General features: G+C 42.3%; 1 protein-coding gene across 1 annotated transcript in view; it reads right to left on the bottom strand.

Moving 5' to 3' along the window:
• CDC42BPG (CDC42 binding protein kinase gamma) overlaps positions 1-20,890 on the bottom strand; it is a 1,192,486-nt gene that overhangs the window by 367,134 nt on the left and 804,462 nt on the right. The window contains exon 20 of the mRNA XM_044075379.1: positions 12,049-12,200. Coding sequence (XP_043931314.1) covers positions 12,049-12,200 — 152 coding nt within the window. The remainder of the gene's footprint in view (positions 1-12,048; positions 12,201-20,890) is intronic.

Below are 20,890 nucleotides of genomic sequence, written 5' to 3'. Positions count from 1 at the left end.
TGAGGAAGTGAAGGGGATTCCCCAAATGAGAGGTCCTCTAGAGGGGAGGCAGAAGGGATGGATTCCTCTGCATCTGAATCCCCAAACAGTTAAGGGATGTTGTTCTGCTTCAAAAGCAGAATAATCAGATTCTTCAGACTCTTGGTCTGTCAGTTTCTGGAGAAAGATGCCTTTTCCTTTTAGGAGTAGGGACCTGAGTACCTCGGATAAGGGAGATGAGATCCTCCGCCATTTTAAACATTTGACATTGGGGTGGGGGAGAAGTAGCAAGATGGTGGCTAGAGGCAGATTTCCTAGGACTGGCCTGACATCTAGGCCTGAGAGAATCCATTGGTCTCTGAGAAGCGGTATTCGGATGTGAAGACATAATTTTTTGTCTAGATTTGGTAGAGTGAAAGGCCTCCTTGGAAGCTGGTGCCTGCGTCGCAGCTCCAGACCCAACTGAGGCAGAGACAGCAAAAGGCTCGGAAGATGAAGAAGATTTCTGCAGCATACTGGACTCCGAAAGAGTCTTGGCAGAGGCCTGCGTAGATAGCGAGTCAGGCATCAGCATCTCAAAAGCACCTCATTGAATTTCGGAAAGCTGATGACTTGTTTAATGGTAGCATCGACGGACGGCTTAGCCTTGTGTGGTCTATCTCTATGTTTTTTCAGAATGTTCACCGATTGCTAGCTGATGGACGCCATATCAGAATTCGAAGACAGAACATGAAAATAATTGTCTACAAAAAGAGCTCTACGGCAAATGTATCCTGCATTAAAGAAAGCACAGAACTGGCAATGAGGGATGTCGTGGTCTGGGCCTAAGCAAGTGATGCAGTAAGAATGAAAGTCTCAGTGTGGTACTGGCTTTCCACAGGCAAGACAATTGTTAACTTTTTCAGACATTGGTTAGTGCAAGAAAAAAGGGTCCCCAATGGGGTACTTAGCTTTAGACATTTTCTGCTGAAATTCAACTTCTGGTAGCGACTGACTGGCACTCGCGTGACGTGCTTCTGCTACTGGCTCCATGGCAGGAAAAACTGATGTAATGATGGTGACTGCCTTGCTTTATAGCACTGATGACCTGATGTCAGACTACAGGTGACGGCGGCAGGCACACAAAAACATTGACTCTGGTATTCGGGCCGAACGAGGGCTACCATAGCAGGGATAACCCACAGGTGATGACTGCAACAGTCAAACATGAAGAAGATCCAAGAATACCTCCTCATAACAGAAGACCCTGATGCAGCCACCCTAAAAGAGTTCATAAATCAATGAGTCACCTGTGAAACAGAGCTCAAAATGGAAATGGCAGAAGACTTGCCTCTAAATCAGGCATATCAGTCAGAACACCCCCAGGTTTAGAAAGAAGAGCCAGTGCCATACATAGTTATACGAGTCTTGTAGTTTATGGTTTTGAAAGCCAAGGTTTGCAGAAGTATACACTTTTCCCCATACTTGTCCATAGCATGATAGTCTGTCACTTAAGATAAAAGCTTTCAAGAGTACAGTAATTTAAATGACTTATCAGTAGCCAGGGAAATCACAGCAAGCTCAGGACTACTTTTGTATAAAAACGTCTGAGCTTCAGGTACTTTATAGAACCTGTCAGGTTTCTATGGAGCAGGAAGCTGGGAGCCAGGGGGCTAGGGAAGCCAAGCAAAAGGTGTCCAAAAGAGCATCAAACACTGGTGGGACTACAGAAGGTCTGAGTGAATCAATCTGACAGGTCATAGCACAGCTTCTGGATGTCAGAAATTTGGGAACAGTCCCATTTAAAATGTTTAATAATACTACAATAGTATCCCTGAAGAACACTTCATCAGTGGGGGACTCAGGGGGGATCCTCTTCCTCAGACCCCAGGGCAACAAAGGAATGGATCTGTGAAGAGTAAGCAAATGACTCTTGAGTCTAAGTCTACCTCTTTCTCAATCAGAATTTCTACGACATTTAGGAGGGGATGACCAGGAAGAGAGGAAGGAACAGAATCACTTAGGGGGCTTTAAAGCCATAAGGACTTTGAAAAACACCTAGAGTGAAGTCCTGCTATTCTTTCTTTGAATCCTTAGCCACACGAGTCACATGTCTGGTCTTGTCTTTCTTTTTCAAAGGAATATCAGCCCTAACAAACCTAGGGTGTGTTCAGACCCCTTTCCTAGCTTCAATGAGGGTATCAGGGACTTCCTTCCCAACAAAAATCTGGGGAATTCCCCTAGGCCACTCTGGTATTATCAGCCTCAATTCCCCTCCTCATCTGCAGCATATGTAGACACAGTCTCAGTGAACATATGGGTAGGCAAGCCCCATGTTAGCCTCCAAAACTGTGTTGCTACAGAGGAAGCTGACACTGGAACAGGACAGTACTCAGGTTTCTTCACCCAACCTGAGAGAGATGACCAGAGAAGGCTGGACAGCAGTAGATTCAATACGCTCTTTTTCAGACTTTTTCTTAAGCAGTGGCTGAATGTTTGGGCAGGTGAATTCAGAAGGTATGGTACCCTGAGCCAAAAGCTTCAAACGATGGTTCTCCAAATAGAAAGGGAAGACAGATGACTGTGGAGGCCCGTAGTCTGACATCAGGTCATCAGTGCTATAAAGCAAGGCAGCCAACATCATTACATCAGTTTTTCTTGCCATGGAGCCAGTAGCAGAATCAGTTCACGAGTGCCGGTCAAAATACCTGACAAACCTCACAGAGAACGATCGTGGGTAGCACCTAAACAAAAAAGGCACTTCATAGCTATCTTTATGGAGATTCTGCCTCCCACACTCACATTTTTCCCTTCCTGGATGACATGTAAAAGTTAATTTAATAAAAGGAAAAAAGGAAGGAAGTGTCCACAGTAGGGCACTTACTTTATGAATGCTTGTTGGGATGTTGGCCTAACGGTTAAGGTGTTTGCCTTACAAACACAAGGTGCAGGGTTTGAGTCTCACAAGGGATAATTGGCTAGGCTTACAATGGCTCACAAGGGCAGTTAGCCTAGTACTAAACCTATGAACATATGGTATCTGTAACAATATGTGGAATGAACTGCAGAATTAATTCAAAAAGTAGTGTTTGGACTGAAGTTCTGAGGATTAGGTGCTCATATTTCACTTCCGTATCTTATGCCTTAGACATGCATCTGATGTACGGTTCCTGGAAGGAACTAAGGTTTTGTTATGCTGGCCAGACATTCGGCTATCCTCAGCAGGATATCCTTTTTGTAACGAATACTACAACAGTAATAAGGAAGGTCATCTTTTTTTTTCCTCTAGAGGGCTCTATTTGATCCAGGGAATGTTTATAAAATGCAGGTATTTTTGGTCACAGCCTACATTTGAAGTACAACTGTCCCGGGTTACTGATGACTAGTTCAAATCAACCAGGATGATGGAATTTTTGTGTATGTGAAGTTCATAGTGTTTTTAAGAAATATACATGTTTTTTGTGGGTCTTTCATCCTGTACAGTGACTTCCAACAGCACCTCTTATGGCAGCCTGATTTGCCCCTTGTGGAAGGTGGATGCTTGGCATGAGCTTGTCAGGATGATGTGTCATGCCACTGGTGTCATCCATTCTAAGTAGTGGCAGCACTGCTAGAGAGACCTGCGCTGGCACCACCATGACAGTTTTCTAAAGGAAGAGTCTGCAAAACATAAGTATACATTTTTTTTTCAGCAGTGTTCCTGTCATCTGGCAACCAAACTCACCAGTACTAGATGTATGCTTAGAACTGCATACTTTGTTTTCCAGTGGTGAAGTAGCATTAGCTTAACAGAATGACTCTGTAGGCAATGGGGTGTGTATGACACTTGTATCAATCCACTGTACAATTATGATTGTGTTTCTTGCATGTGTGTAATCATTTCTTGGTGCTTTTGTGAAGTTAGGCAGTAAAGCCATGCTTACCTTGGTCTGCATTAGCAAAAACATGTTAGGTTCAGTGGCCACCAAGGCTGCAATGGTTTCATTGCCAGATGTGACCTAGAGGATTAACTGGTACTCTCCAAAGCTGCTTATCAGGACTGAGGGTAAAGGCGTCTCTTCTAAAGATGGTCTACAGAGGACTGCAGTGGTCTTTTAGCATCAGATACAGAGAACGGTGGCTGCTGAGTTGCAGTAGCAACCGGATGCCAGCTGTGGTAATATGGACTGCCTTCTGGCATAGCTTGTGAGCCACAAGACCAGTAAGCTCCATTCACTGGGCCACTGGGGCAACAACCAGGTGGTAACAGCAGCTACCAGAGTGAGTGATGCCCACATTTGTTGCCCTTTGGGACAACCTGGCATCCAACAATGACAGGACCCTATTTTATAATCATCCTAGTGTTTTCTCTCCCTTTCCATTTCCAGCCCTCCACCATCATCACTTGTCCACCCCTCTGTATACCTGTGTTCATCAACTCACATTCCAATCCTTTAAATGTTTTCCGCCTGTCTGTCCTACTCCCACACTATCCCATCCATGGACTACTTGCCCTACTCCCACTATACCATCCATTGACTTCCATCACTACCTTCTCCACCTAAATTATTTACTATACGTGAAAAAATGTTGTTTCCTGAAAGCATCTTATCTTTCTTCCCACTTTTTATATCTTATGTTAACCTTGTGTACTTTCCACTGTTTGCTGCTCCATTTACCTAATTTCTGCCCCATTTATAGGTTGAATAGGCATGGCACTTTGGTGTGCTCACCCACAATTGTCAATCTGATGGTCACTGTATCACCTTTGTTGTGCTGGGTGAGCAGGAGATGAAGCTGCGTCATGCTACATTGCATGCATGTGGCTGCAGTGACTTAGCCACTTTAACTTAGCTGCTTTTGTTGTGACGTATATCACATCTGACATGTGTCCAACTGCACTTGCTGCTCTAACCATGGATTTGTTTAATTATATGGTATTTGCCCAATTAGCAAGTGCTATTCATTGCCAAATATGTTTAATCAGCTATGCTACTCTTCATAAAGCAACTGTTTTAATGTAGTACTACGCAAACACAACACTCGTTTAGGAATTAAACAATATATGCACCAGTACATGAAAAACAAAGATGAGCGGTATTTTAAAAATGGAAAATTATCTAAAGATAAATGAAGCTGTGCTTTGGGTAGGACATTTTAAGTGTGATGTTACTGGTAGGAAAAGGAAAATGTAGGCAGAGACAGGGAAGGTCTTGGACAAATTTTACAGAAATGTGACATTAGCCAGGTAGACAATGATGGACTCATTTATAGTAGAGACAGACTGAACACAATGTTTACATATTTGGGAATACAGGGTAGGAAAATATTCTCTTCAATGTTTGGCAGCATGTTTTCCAGATTAAATTGCTCTACATGCGAACTTAGGCAGGGATAAGGTATTTAACAGGGAAGGGAAAGTCAGGGGAGAAGCATTCAAGAAGGAAGGGAATGGAATACTGAGACTGAAATAGTAACTTCTAGAAAGAAAAAGAAAGAGTAAGGGAAAGTCAGGTGAGAGGTATTCAAGAGAGAAGGGAATGGTATACAGAGAATGAAACAAACTTCTAGAAAGAAAGAGTAAGATAAAGTAACAGTAAAGGATTTGTACAGTACATGAAGAAAATTGCGGGTAGAAGTGAAGCAGAAAAGCAGTGTGTACACATCAACAGGAAAATTATAAGTCTGAGACGCCATATAAATATCAGTGGAAGACTATCATGATAAGCATGAAGAAAATAGATGATGTTTTGGATGACTGAGGATTATATCAAAAGTATACAGAAAGGATTTAACTGTGAATCCAGAATCAAAGGCTTGGGAAAAGAAGAGTTAATGACATGCATAAATAATTATGAAGGACAACTGGTTTATGAGCTAATCGGAATTATGAACATTATGGAAGAGACTTTGGGATATTTGTACAGTATTACATAGGCAAGCAGTGTAAGGGAGTGGAAATGTAAAGTGTCAGAAGAAATACAAAGTATTTAAATGACAGTGTTAATAGAAACATAGTTTCAACTTTGAAAATGTTAAAAAAAAAAAATAAAATAATAATAATAAAAAATACATAAAAGCAGCAGTTCCAGGACAAGACAGAATTCCTTGGCAGTTTGACATTTTAGTTTAAACTATTCCCGGCTCCACGAAGTCTACTGTTCAGTTTTTCCCTTGGAACTAGACAAACTTTCAATGTAAGCACTCAATTCATTTCACAGCCCAGTACTTGCTCAAAACTCATAGCAAACACTAATTAACCCTAGTACTAGACCCCTATACTGTCCAGAAAGGCAAGGCTCTCTATTCATCCCTACCAGCCAATCAGTAAAACAGCTCACTTTACCTATTCAGGCATGTCCAAAGGGCAGTTTCATGTGTACTCTCCAGTCCATCTGGTGAATCTGGGCATTTTGAGGCAATGCTACAACTGCCTCATGTACACAGTCAACCCTCTCCTCCTACCACCAAACACTAATATATGTGAGAGATGCAATTATACAGCCAAACTGGAGGCAAAGCTCTCTCAACCCAAGACTGAAACTGACAGTCAAGAGGAGAAGGAAAATACTTGCAACACACCACCAGTCTCACACAGACCTACTAAACCAACACCAGCAAACACACATAAATACACAAAAATAAAATAAAAAAATGCAAAAGCAACAGAGACCTCCAAAGCAGACAACCAAGTAACCTCCACACCCCATCACAAACCATGAAACACATACTTCACATAATCAGTGTGCCACACAATCATAGCCCTTAACGCAAAATAACATACCCAACACACTTGTAATAGGCGACTCTATAGTCAGGCACACTGATATCCCACTAACTAGGCTGGACAAGGAGAAGGTTACAGTTAGCTGCCTGTCGGGAGCCAGGATCCACCACATAACACAATGACTCAGGTCACTCCAGAACAAATACAAATACGACTCTGTCATTGTCCATGTTGGTGTGAATGACCCGAGACGTACCTCCCTGGACTACATGAAAAGAGACATGGAAGAGCTCTCTGATCAAGTAGCCAAGGTCGGTAAGACCCTGACCCTGAGTAGCATCCTGCCTTCACCAAGAATGATGCCACAGTATAAAGAAAAAATGATCAATTTCAACAACTGGCTAAGTTTCTGGTGTCATTCAAAGGGGATCCAGTATCTGTCTACCTGGGATGACATGCATGACAAGCCACGTTGCTTCACAAAGAGATGGCTTGCACCTGTCACCCTTAGGCTTTTGAATACTAGCCAAGGCTTTTTCCGCCCCCATAGTGCCTTTTTTAGGAAAGGCTCAAGACAAACCCACCACCGTAAATAGCACAAGTAACCAAAAACTGAGGGTAATGCTGCTCAACGCCAGAAGTCTAAACCTCAAAATGCATGCACTCAAGGCACTCCTCAGTATGGAGAACATCGATATCTGTGCAGTAACAGAAACCTGGTTTAAGGCTCCAGACAGCACCCCAGCAATACCAGGCTATAGCTCATACCATACTTTTCGGCCACAGAACCTGGACCGAAACACAAAAGGCGGGGGTGTATCCATATTCATCAAGGATACCTACACCTCCGGGTTAGTGGCACAGCACAATGCCTCAGAGATCATCCATGTGCAACTAACAATGGGCAAAACTGCAATTCAAAGTGTAGCTTGCTACAGATCACCCACCATGACCCAGGAACCCCCATTCTGCCTTTCTGGAGACACTGGAAATTATGAAGGTCCTACCAAACACCCTAATATTGGGTGATTTCAATCCCCCAAACATTAACTGGGAGAACTACCCAAGTACTAACTCCCTTGCCCAATGTTTCCTAGAATTATAAATTCGAACGCCCTGGATCAACTGGTCAACACCCCCACCAGAGGTGACAACATATTGGACCTGGTCATCACCAACATGGGTGACCGGTGTTCTACACCAGAGGTCAGCCCCTTGCTGGTTAGATCAGACCACAGACTAATCACTCTGGATAATCACATTCCGCCCCCACCCCCAATGAAGGAAACCACTATGAAAAACTTTTCAAAAGCAAACTTCACATTACATAAGACCTAGGTGGAAAAGTTCACAGCCCCCATGCTAAAGGACAACGCTGTCCAAGCTGCTGAATCTCATACAAAGGCACTCTATGAGCACCTGCAAGAATGCATGGATCATGCTACCCCAAGCAAAACCAAGACTCACTCCTCCAATAAAAGGAAACCAGTCTGGTGGACCCCTGCCATAAATAAGCTATACAACAGAAGGAAGAAACTAGTACAGAAGAGAGTAAAATCCCAAGAAGGAAAGACATCCCTGATCAGTATCAGCAAGAAGCTACGATCCCTCATAAAATCATCCAAGGATAGCTTCGAAAGAAAAATTGCCAAGGAATCCAAAGATAACCACACTGCTCTTTAGCTATGTCAAGAACCTAAGTGGAAACTCTCAGATCTGCTCTGAGTTAGTGCAGAATGACACAAAATACAATGAACCAATTGATATTGCCAACATTCTGGCAGACAGGTTTAGTGAAAACTTCACCCCCATCTCATCCCCTAAAGGGCCCATAACCATACCAGAAGAATGTAGAGCCCTGACAATCACTGACACACAGGTTAAAACAGCCCTATCCAAAGCCAAAAAACACAACTTCAATGGGACCAGACGGTGTCCAAGGCTGTGTCTTACACGAGCTCCAAAATTAACTAACCACTCACCTTAACACACTTTTCAAACTCGGCCTCTCTACAGGCTATGTACCCATAGAGCGGTACATAGCAACAGTTATCCTGCTCCACAAAGGTGGAGCCACAACGGACCGCGTAAACCATCACCCTATAAGCCTGACTAACCGGGTCTGCAAGGCTATGGAGCACATCATCATGGAACTCATTAAGGGACATTGGGAACCTCCAAACATTGGACCCTACCCAGTTTGGCTTTGTTAAGGGCAGATCATGTCTCCTAAACCTGGTGGACTTCTTTGAGACAGTTACCAAGGCTTTAGATGAGGGAAAGGAGGTCCACACAGCCTACCTAGACCTCGCAAAGGCTTTTGATACTATTGCCCATTCTGGTATTATACACAAACTCACCAGCCTGAACATAACCCACACGGTGAGAGTTGCAGGCTCTAGGTCCGACTCTAAACTGGTTACAAGTGGCACCCCCAGGGCTCAGCCCTGGGACCCCTCCTGTTCAGTATATACTTATCAGAGGTACAAGCAAGCACAGGAGGACTATGGCTGACCAAGTTTGCAGACGACTGCAAACTGGGGGTCATAACTGACTCTCCGGCTGATACAGACATCCTCCAGAAGGGTCTGACTGAGAGATACCTGGTGTCAAAATCATGGCCTCAAGCTAAATGCCAAACAGTGCATAGTCACCCCCTTTAGATAGTAATCTCTCCTTTGGTAATCATATTGCCAAGGTGGTTAGAAATTCCTTCTATGTGGCCCACCTAATCACAAAAGGGTTTGCATCTAGAACAAGAGAGGTTACTGTGCCCCTCTACTCATCACTCATCAGACCCATCATAGAGTACAACTCCCCATTTGGGATGTACCTTACAAGGCACCTGCAACAACTGGAAAGACCACAGAATTACCTCACCAAGAAGATTACTGGCCTCAAACAGATGCCCTATGCAGCCCGACTGAAGAAACTCCAGCTGTACTCGGTTGCATACAGCTTACTCAGAGGTGATCTCTGCCTGACATACAAGGCCATGTCCAACCCAGAATTGATGGACATGCTCCACCTAAAAAAAAAAAAAAAATCCCCAAGAGCCACACGCTCTAGGGATCTAAACCTCACCACAATGATAAATAGGACTTGCTGGTGGGATAGATTCCTGTCCCAGAGACTCCCCATGTTTTGCAACAGGATTCCAATCTATATTAGGCAGAGCCCCTCACTAACACTCTTCAAGAGAAACCTTGATGAGTGGATGGGAAACAAAAAATTTACCCCAGGGATCACTGCAGTGGCTCTGCTGGACAGAGGCACAGGGAACGAATAGCTCTGCTAGACAGAGGCACAGGGAACTAATCTAAGGGGGCTGCGAAAGCCAACACATTCTGGCTAGGCTTAAAGATGCCCTCGGAGAGATAGCCTAGTACTTATCTATGAACCTATATAACGAATGAATTGTTTGGAGAGGGAATGCAAGATAAGTGAACAGGAGAGATGCCACTAACTAAAGGCTGATGACATTATTGAATTATAAGTCACTGGAGAAAATTTTCCAAATAAGCCAGTAAAATACTAAATAAATGTTTTGAAACCGAAGTGCATGTGGTGGTGAATGGGAGATGTTAATTATGAAAGGAACAGTGGAAGACATAAAAAAGGGTAAGTGAAGGACATTAAACAGTTGAGACATGAGCAAAGCATTCAATTATATACATAATGCACAGATGATTTGGATATGTAAGGCTTATCCTTTGTGGAAGTTTTTGTGACGTTCACATGGTGGTGGTGCTGTGGTAGCATTGTCACTTTACAGTAAGACATTGTCCTGTTCGATTCTCAGCTAGAGCGTCTTCTGTGTGGAGACGTGCGTGAATGGGCGTACCTTCGTTGAAGGTTGTGCATCAGGGCCAGCAACTCGGCACGTAAAAAATATACTGCCAATCATTAGCGGACCGGAGTTCCGCTGTGGTGACCCCTAACAGGGAAAAGCCGAAAGACACAACAGCATGAAGTGTACATACAGAGGCATGGGTACAGCCAATGGTAAATGGATGGACAAGTAATCATTCATATAATTAGGTCCAATTATATTTAGCTTCATAATTCATATGGCAGTAGAAGCCAAGTGGAACATAAGAAAAGGGACAAGATGTCCTGTTATAAGTTACATTGATAGCACTATGTTAGTGGTGGAGGAGAAAAATGTTACAACTTGTATCATGGAACTGGTTCAGGGTAATCACCCACATGTAGGATTATATTTAAACAAAGGGAAAGTAGCAGAGAAGCAATACACAGGTGTTATTTTACCAGTAGATATAATAAATTACTAGGGTTTATTTTTCAGAGACAGAGAATAGGTAAAAGGAGAATGGAAAGAGATGAGACAACAATTTAATGGAACAACTCTGATGTAGAAGATGCTTTACGTGTTTTTTTAAAAAGATGCAGTTCAATCAGGTGAGTCATGTTTGTTTTAAGTGGTTACCTGGTAAGAATTTACCACAGGAAGACCCTGTGATGGCAATAGTGCAACTTTTCTGAAATGACATGCAGGAATAGACTGCCTCCAGTAAATATGGGAACTTATATTTGGCAAAACAAGGTGGAAGTTTAAAAATGTGTCATCTAGTAGTTTTCTACCCTACCCACACTTGTTTCATGTAAAATATGTATGCCTGAGAAGGGAATGCTTATAGGGTAGTTGCTGAGAGCAGATTCTGGAGCTTTAATATATTTGCTTGAGAGTGGCAAAAGTGGCAATTACATACCAAAAATGTCCTTATGTAACAAAGCATGACATTTTCTTGCGACCATTCTGCTGCATCAATCACATCTCAACACAGCATTAGAAATGTCTTTTAATATATGGGTTAATATTACGTTTGTCCAAGTCTCGCAACTTCCAAACATGCCTTAAACATTACTGACTGATACAAATTAGGTATGCTTATATAGATTTATCAATATTTTAATAAACAAACGTTCAGATTCATTAATTTTCGAAAAGACTGATATCAGTTACAGTTACAATTTGCAGTGAGTAAAGCTCTAGGTTGGTTACAGCTCAAGTTCATATTCTGATTTATAATTAGCTAAAAGAAGAGAAACTTCTCCAAGGAAATACAAGGACTAGACTTATTAGAAATAGCATTGCAGTGATATTTGAAAGAGGACTGTTTCATTGACAAACACCTGATCAAGCAAATCAATCCCAACTTTCATATAATATAACAAGTGACATTAAGAGCAACATTTTTACATGAAATGTGTATTCAGAAAAATCATTCCAGCAATTTTGAAATTAGTACCCACCACCATACCGAAATGGTGAATGTCTACTTTAACAGATATGAATTGCCATCAAAATCCTTCTCCAACTCATGTCTTTGTAATTCTCCATGCAAGAGCTATTTCCATACCGTTCTGATGTGAGATTGGCAGCTTTTGTTTTGCTTAGCTCTTCATGTATCATCTGTTTTGCTTTTATCTCAGCATCCAGAGCAGACTGTAATTCCAGTTTTGCAGAAGCTTCCATTTTCTGTAAACGGCGAGTTTTCCACTGCTGAGTCTCCTGTTTGAGTGCAAAAGCAAAACAGAGCAGTGAATACCATATGTACATAATGTCAGTACAGCAAGTGACACTGATATTGAATGGTTTTATATCAGAAACAGAGCAGTGAGTACCATATGTACATAATGCCAGTATAGTAGGTGACACTGACATGGAATGGTTTTATATCAGAAACAGAGCAGTGAATACTATATGTACATAATATGCCAGTATAGCGGGTGACATGGTTTTATATTAGAAAATGAGTAGTGAATATCATATGTATATAATGTCAGTATAGCAGGAACACTGATATTGAACTGTTTTATATCAGTAATCCTGTCTTGCTGGGTGAACTGCATTCAAAACTCGTACATTTCTGAAGGTGACAACATGACCACTAAATATGTAAGTACCTTATCCAAATTATTTCCTCCCTCTCATACTCTTTCTAGTTTAACACTAAAACATTACTTTTGTCAACCAGGTAGTACAAATGGCTATTTTATTTCTGGGTAACCAAAGGGCTTTGGTCTTAAGTGACCTGCTCAGAATTAATTTCTTTCTTTACTATTATGTAAATGGGTAAGTGAACTGGTCAAGGATCACTTTTCAGCCATGACCTAAACACAGATTAAATAAACAGTGCAAGCAAGCTTAAGCTATACACTTCAAATCTATAGGTTTACACAGCTGAAAATTTTAGAAACTTCATATACTATTATAAAGATTTTGTAAAGTAAAAAGTTATATAGTTCTTATAGATTTCTAAGTAGCAGATTTAAATTAAGTTTACAAGTTTCTATGGATTGCAATACAATTTGGTTACATATAACTGCTTAACAATTTCCTGAAAAAACTTAAATGGATTGAATAAAAGTAGAGATCACAAAGCCAGACCTAGAGTCTAATACAACACAGGAGTAAAGAATTAAACAGCAAAGGAAAATGGTTGACAGACTGTAAGCATTTTTAGAATTTTGAGCCTTTAAAAAATACCCATTATCCCAAAAGCATTTACAAGCAACCTCCTTGAAGAGGTGCTCAGAAAGGGACTTGATAAGAACATTTTGATGTCCTGTTTCAGCTAGTAGTTTGATCCATACAGATGGGTCTGTTCATGAGAAGCCTCTTTCATCAGACAGTTTTAAATGGGGGTTGCTGTGTGATAAGTTCTCCTGGGAGTTCCTTAGGGAGTAAAACTGTTCCCTGATCTTTCTTTTCAGAGGGGGCAGTAGCCATCATTTAGAATTTTACGTAGAATGTACACAGGTGGGTAGCTACCCATCATGTTACTCAAGAGCTTCACTTCAGTGAATACGTGTGATTTATACATACATGTGCACAACCCAAACTTACTTGAATATACATTGCACAAACTGCTAAATATTTGTAGCTTAACCAGGCATGCTGCTATTTTAAATGCTAATCCACACACACAAAGATAGAATACACAGTTTTGCAGTACTGTGGTAAAATACATTTCACTTGTTTGTTGTACATGTGAGGTACTGCCTGGGATATTATTGAAGTATGACTCTGTCTACAGTATAGTAGATCAGTGACATCTATTGCATTCTTATTCCTGTCCACATCTATAATGCGGAGTATACCTATTTAAATTCACTGCTTATAATTGGTAGTCTACTATTCCTAGCAGTCACCAGCCCCTCCAGAAGCATTTCTCATTCCCATAGGTGTCATCATATCCTGTAAGAACAGATGGCAGAAGTTAGATGACAACAGATGTACTGAGAATGACTTACTGTTACAGGCCCAAAAGACCCACAGGTGTCACTTCCTGGGTATATGGGTACTCACTCACCACTGTGGGATTATATTTAAAAAACACTGGTTCACAATATCATTGCCTTTGATGGGAAAAAAATGTGCAACACAGTGATGTCCACTGGCATGACTGGGCAGGCTTGCAAGAAGGTATTCAGCAGAGCAGCAGAGATGTCAGCCATTGGACTGGGGAGGAGATCCTACTGACAGTCTAAATGACGAGTTCCTATTGTCTTTGCATGGAGATGATGAAAGAAGCATCATTGCTGCAGAAGGCATAGGTTATGGGAGTTTCCAACCCTCATATCTCACAGGATACATACACCATGTATTTGTTTTCAATGGGTAGGTCAGGTGTGCTGGCATGCAGGAATGGCAATGTTGGTATATGTCTGTTATATATTATATATCCATATATTTTGTACCACTGCCTGCATGTAAACACAGGGCTTCTCGTCCATCATGGACATTTATATTTGCATTGTACATTCACAGGCCAGACTGTTTACCTTGGTGCTATCAAAACAGTTTCTTGACTCACTGTTTACATGAAAGATGTACTAAAAATGGAAAATAAATCTTAACTAAAGATATATATATATATATATATATATATATATATATATATAAAATTTTTTTTTTTTTGCAAGAGTGGGTGGCAAGTCCCCCTGCATCCCTTCAAGTGGGGGCCCTGCTGCCACATACCTTTGAATTACATATACCAACTCCACCAGCAGAGTAGCTAGAGAGGCAAATGCCCAGCCTGCCTGCAAAGTGTTGGGAGAGAGGGTATAATCAGATGATATGGATCTGTCTCTAATGCAATACTGGCTTTTAAAAGCCTGCATTACGTGGTCTAAACTGTAGCAACTGCTGCTACATTGTATCAAACAGTTTGCTACAATTTAAAAAGATGAATTTTTTTTGTTTACTAAGATGTTGGGAAGGTGGGTTGGGGGCAAGACACAGAAATGGGACCTGAATGGCTTGGGTAGGGAAGGGGGGCATGTCATTCATCTAACCAACTGGTAGGTAAACCAGTACAAAGGATGTCATTTTTTTTCTCTCTTTAGACTCTACAGTGTAAGAGCTGGGCTGGGGGTATGTGTGTGGATCTGACTGTTATAAGCCAGTTGCTAAAGTAGTTTTTTTTTTGTTTTTTATTGGAAGAGATGGGGGAGACACGGATCTAATTGTAATAACAATGTAGTGGTTGGCTTATTAGAATGAAGTATTTTACTTTTATTTTTTTTGCTCTTCAATTAAAGAGCTGGGATAGTGCTGGTTTGTGGTACCGGCACAGTAGAGAAAAGGGAAAAATCATTCCACTGGCACAAACAATGCAACCCACTGCACTGAAACTTGACAGACACAAATTTCTAACTAAAGCTTCTTGACTACCAATACTTCAGTTAACTATGGATAAGTCACAGACCACTGCTGCACTGGCAGCTGTACAGGTTAGATTAGCATAATAGGCTGATGTCACCAGCTATACAGGGATGATGATTATACTGAGATACAGACTGGGTCACAGTAAGATAATACACAGGCACTGTGTCTCCTTCTCAAGTGACATCTACCCACTGTTCAGGGTGAAGGTATGGACTCACCTTCACTTCAGTTGCAGGTTGTACAGCATGACTAGTCACTGTCACCATCACGGAGGGATCCCATGACTGCAAACACTAGCTCCATTTACTGTCAGTGGCAGAAGAATATCATTACACTGAATCCAATGGTGGTCTAGTGCTTTTCCCAGTGTTGTTCCATCACACAGTTATAGCCTTTGATGTGTGGGCACTGAAAGGGCTCAATAAGCACACGTTCAGAACTATCATCTGGGTATAATCTGATGCTACCCATGCTAACATAAACATGACTGTTGTGTGTGACTTCTGTAAAGATGTCACACAGCACTGTCAATGGCATGTTGATGCCATGGAACCAGGCACGATTCCATGCTAGATCTCATGAAGACTATTGTGGCACATGTTGCTCACCCAGACTCTGCTACACTTTGCTGTGAGGGAAAGGTTAGTTTGCTTTTTATTTGTTGTATTACTTTATTGCCTTTTTCCATTGTGAATACTGTGATTTGTTTTCTTTACCTTGTGTTTTACTTGTATTCAGCTTTTAACTGCATATTAAAACTTGAAAAAAAGAGACCACAGCTCTGTCTCTTGTGAGTCAGGCAGAATTTTTTTCCCCACCCTCCCACCCGGTTACTGTAGTGTTCTTAAACACCACGGTCTTTCTAGTTATCTTCCCGTTATGTTAATTTGACCATATATCTCATTTCCTCTTCCTGTTTTTACTGGCTTGTGTGAGTAAGCACAAAATTATCATTTTGTGAAATCACTCCCCTTCAACTATTGACATTTATTGGCCATCCTACTGTATTCCATAGTACCAGAATACAAAAGTGACCACCCCCTTTCAATCTATCCTGCTATTTTAAAAATAGTGGCGCTCTACTAAAACGTAATGTTTTAGACAGGTAAAACTTAAGTTACCTAATTTCACACCTAACTCCTAGTGCACACTGCAGTGTTTAGGATAAACCATTTTTTCATCTTAATTTTAAGCATCCCTGTGACTAGCCCTTGCTTTAAAACCTGCTGGAAAGCACTAGGAAGTCTTAAACTGATGCAAACACTTAACTCTCCTTGTTAATAAGGATAAATTAATTGTAGACACTAAACAGCCTATAATTGCAAAGTACCTTGCTAAAGTAAGGGAAAACAGCTCTTGTACTTTACAAAAAAAATAAAAGCACCAAACCAGGCAAGTCCAAGGGTCAACTTCCAGTGATTTCTCCTGTCCACCTGGTGAACCTGGGCGTACTGGGACAATGCAGCAATTGCCTCATGTACACAGACAACCCTCTCCTCCTACCACCCAAACACTACAACCTGTGAAAGATGCACTTACATAGCCAAACTGGAAGCAAAGCTTTCTCCACCCAAGATTGTGCTAGACAATCAAGAGGAGAAGATTAACACCCGCACTACACCTCAAGCAACACATCGCCCTTCTAAACCCACACCACCAACACCCTCACATAGCAGCACTAAATCCACATATGTGGAGACTCTTAATGTGCAGGCCTTTAACAGTAACCTGCCCAAGCAACAAGGATTTCCGAAGCTGAAACACAAAACACCAATCAAAACCAAAGTGTCACATAGCTCACAACACCAGTGTGCCACCCAACAACAGCCCCTAAGGCAAGACAACATACCCAACACTTTAGCTATAGGTGACTCTATAGTCAGACACACTGATGTTCCACTCACCATGCTGAACAGGGAGAAAATTACAGTCAGCTACCTGTCTGGTGCCAGGATCCGCCACATAATGCACACACTCAAGTCACTCCACAACAAGTACAAATATGACTGTTATTGTCCATGCTGGAGTGAATGACTTGAGACATACCTCCCTGGACTGCATGAAAAGAGATGTGGAAGAGCTCTCGGATAATGTGGCCCAGGCAGGTATGATCCTAGCCCTGATTAGCATCCTGCCTTCGCCCAGAATTAAGCCACAGTATAAGGACAAAATGATTGACTAACAATTGGCTAAGCTTCTGGTGTCATTCAAAGGGGATCCAGTATCTGTCTGCCTGGGATGACATGATAGACAGACCACAATGCTTTGCCAGAGATGGTCTGCACCTGTTGCCCCTGGGATACAGGTTACTGGCTAAGACTCTGGACACCCCAACAGTGCCTTTTTTGGCAAAGTTCAAAGGACAAAACCACCACCGTCACAGATACAAGCATACAAAATCTGAAGGTAATGCTAAGTCTATACCTCAAAATGCACTCTCTCAAGGCACTCCTAAAAATGGAGAACATCGATATCTGTGCAGTAACAGAGACCTGGTTCAAGGCTCAAGAGAGCACACCTGCAGTACCAGGCTACAACTCTTACCACACTTTTCGGCCACCAAACCAGGACTGAAACACTAAAGGTGGAGGAGTGTCCATATTCACAACACCAGGCTAGTTGCCCAACACAATGCGTCTGAAATTGTCCAGGTGCAACTAACACTAGGTAAGAATGCAGTCCAAATTGTGGCTTGCTACAGATCTATCACCATGCCCCAAGATTCTCACTACACCTTTCTAAACATACTGGAAAATATTAAGATACAATCAAACACCCTAAATACTGGGTGATTTCAACTACCCTGCCATTAACTGGGAAAACTACTTCTGTACCAACACCTTTTCCCAACAGTTCATGGAATTCATAAATTCCAGTGCGCTGGATCAACTAATACTTCGTCCCACCAGGGGCTCCAGTATCCTAGACCTGGTCATTACCAACATGGAAAATTGATGCTCCACACCTATGGTCACTCCCTCGTTGGTCAGGTCTAACCATAAGCTAATCACCCTTGACATCCACATCCCACACTCACCCCCCCCCCCCCCAAGTAAGGAAACCTCCATAAAAAAATTCTTCAAAGCCAACTTCGTGCTACTCAAGTAATAAGTAACAAACTTCATGACACCCATGCAGATTGGAACTGAAAAGTTCAACTGCTGAAGCCTACACTAAGGCACTGTATGAGCACATCTACTCATGCATGAATCGTGCCATCCCCAATAGAACCAAGACGCTCTCCTCCAAAAAAAGGAAGCCAATCTGGTGGTCCCTTGCCATAAACAAACTTTACAACAAAAGGAAGAAACTGTTGCACAAAACAGGAAAATCCCAGGATGCAAAAAACTCCTTTACCAGCCTCAGCAAGAAGCTGAGATCCCTCAAAATCCTCCATAGCTAGTTATGAAAATAAGATTGCCAAAGATTCCAAAGACAACCACAAGGCATTCTATAACTATGCCAAGAATCTAAATGGCAATGCTCAGATCTGCTCTGAGCTACAACAGAATGGCATTAAATACACTGATCCCAAGGATATTGCCAATATCCTGGCAAATCAATTCAGTGCAAACTTCTCCCCCCCTCTCACCCCTTAAGGGCCCATCTCAATACCGAAAAATTGCCAAATTCCAGTAACAATGGCTACACAGGTAAAAAAACACTCTCCAAAGCTAAGAATACAGCATCCATGGGACCAGACGACATCCCAGGCTGTGTAGTACATGAACTACAAAATGAACTGGCACCTTACCCAAGTGTTACGTTTAATCATAGCCTCACCTCAGGCTTCATGCCCACTGAGTGGCACACAGCTTCAGTTATCCCACTCCACAAGGGGGGATCCACCTCGGATCCTAGGAACTACTGCCCCACCAGTCTGATGAACCTGATCTGCAAGGACATGGAATGTATTATCATGGAACTTATAAACAAAGACATTGGCAACCTTCAAACACTGGACCCCATGCAGTTTGAGTTTGTGAAGGGCCTATCTTGTCTCCTGAACCTGACTGACTTCTTCGAATCAGTCTCCAGAGCCATGGACAAGGGTAAGGTGGTCCACACAGCCTATATGGACCTTGCCAAGGTCTTCAACACCATCCCCTACTCTCAATCACAGATAAACTTATTAAGTTGGGCATTAATCCCTACATTACTCGATGGGTTGCCAACTGGCTTACTGACAGTCCTGGGACCGCTCTTGTTTGGCATCTACTTCTCTGAAGTACAGGCCAACACTAAGGGACTCTGGCTAACAAAGTTGACAGATGACTGCAAACTGGGAGCCATTATTGAATCCCCAAATGATGTGGATATTCTACAAAAGGGCCTTACAAAAACAGATGCTTGGTGGCAGAGCCATGGGCTCAAGCTCAATGCCAAGAAATGTACAGTTATCCCCTTTGGGAAAAAACATGTATACGTGAATTACCACATAGGTGGCAGTACACTAAACACCAAAAGTGTGATAAGAGACTTAGGGACACATGTGGACAGTGGTCTCACCTTCGATAACCACATCGCCACAACAGTCAGGAAATCCTTCTATGTGGCACACCTCATCACCAAGGGCTTTTCATCCAGAAAAAAGGAGGTCATTGTCCCACTGTACTCATCCCTCATTAGACCCACTATAGAATACAATGCCCCATTTGGTATGTACCTCTCAAGACATCTGCAACAACTGGAAAGGCCGCAGAAATAGCTCACTAAAAGAATCACAGGCCTAAAGCAGATGCCCTATGCCGACCATCTAAAAAAAACTCCACCTATACTCTGTCGCATATTGTCTACTCAGAGGCAATCTCTGCTTAACATACAAAGCCATGTCAAACCCAGAGCTGTTGGACATGCTACACAAAGAAATCCCAATCCCTAAGAGACACGCGCTCCAGGGATCTAAACCTTGTCATCACAATGAACAAAACATGCTGGAGGGATAGGTTCCTTACCCAGAGACTCCCCAGACTCTGGAATAGCCTGCCCATACATGTCAAGCAGAGCACGTCTTTGGCCCTCTTCAAAAGAAACCTTGATGATTGGATGGGAGATAGGAAATTCACCCCGGGAATCACATCAGTCACCCTTGCTAGACAGGGGTCCAGGGAAGTAAATACTGTGGGAAGAAATGGCCAGGGAATTGTTATGGCTAGGCTTGTATAGGCCCTAGGGCTGATAGCCTAGTACCAGCCTATGAACCTATAACCACCTCCCTGCAGAAGACAGCAATTGCTGCCATAACTGTGTTTAGCAGTGCTTTTCATGGTTAACAATGGATATGTACATGTGGTGGTTGTCATTGCATGGAACACAGTCTGCTTCTACAGGTCTTGTAGAATCTCACTCCTCCAGCCCAAGGTGTGGGTAGAGATGCTTGCTAGCCTCAAGGGGCAGGACACCTCACTAGCAGACTCCATACAGGTCTGTAATATTACCACATCATGCCAGCATATTCATCCCTGACCATGATCACACTGTGGCAACTCCCTCCAGTCATGGCCCCATAATGCTACTCCTCCCGGTCA

The sequence above is a fragment of the Protopterus annectens genome, chromosome 6.part1, assembly GCF_019279795.1.
Source record: "Protopterus annectens isolate FY-2018-M chromosome 6.part1, PAN1.0, whole genome shotgun sequence".
NCBI lineage: Eukaryota > Metazoa > Chordata > Ceratodontiformes > Protopteridae > Protopterus > Protopterus annectens.
Note: the sequence above shows the minus strand (reverse complement) of the source record. Positions and strands in the feature narration are given on the sequence as shown.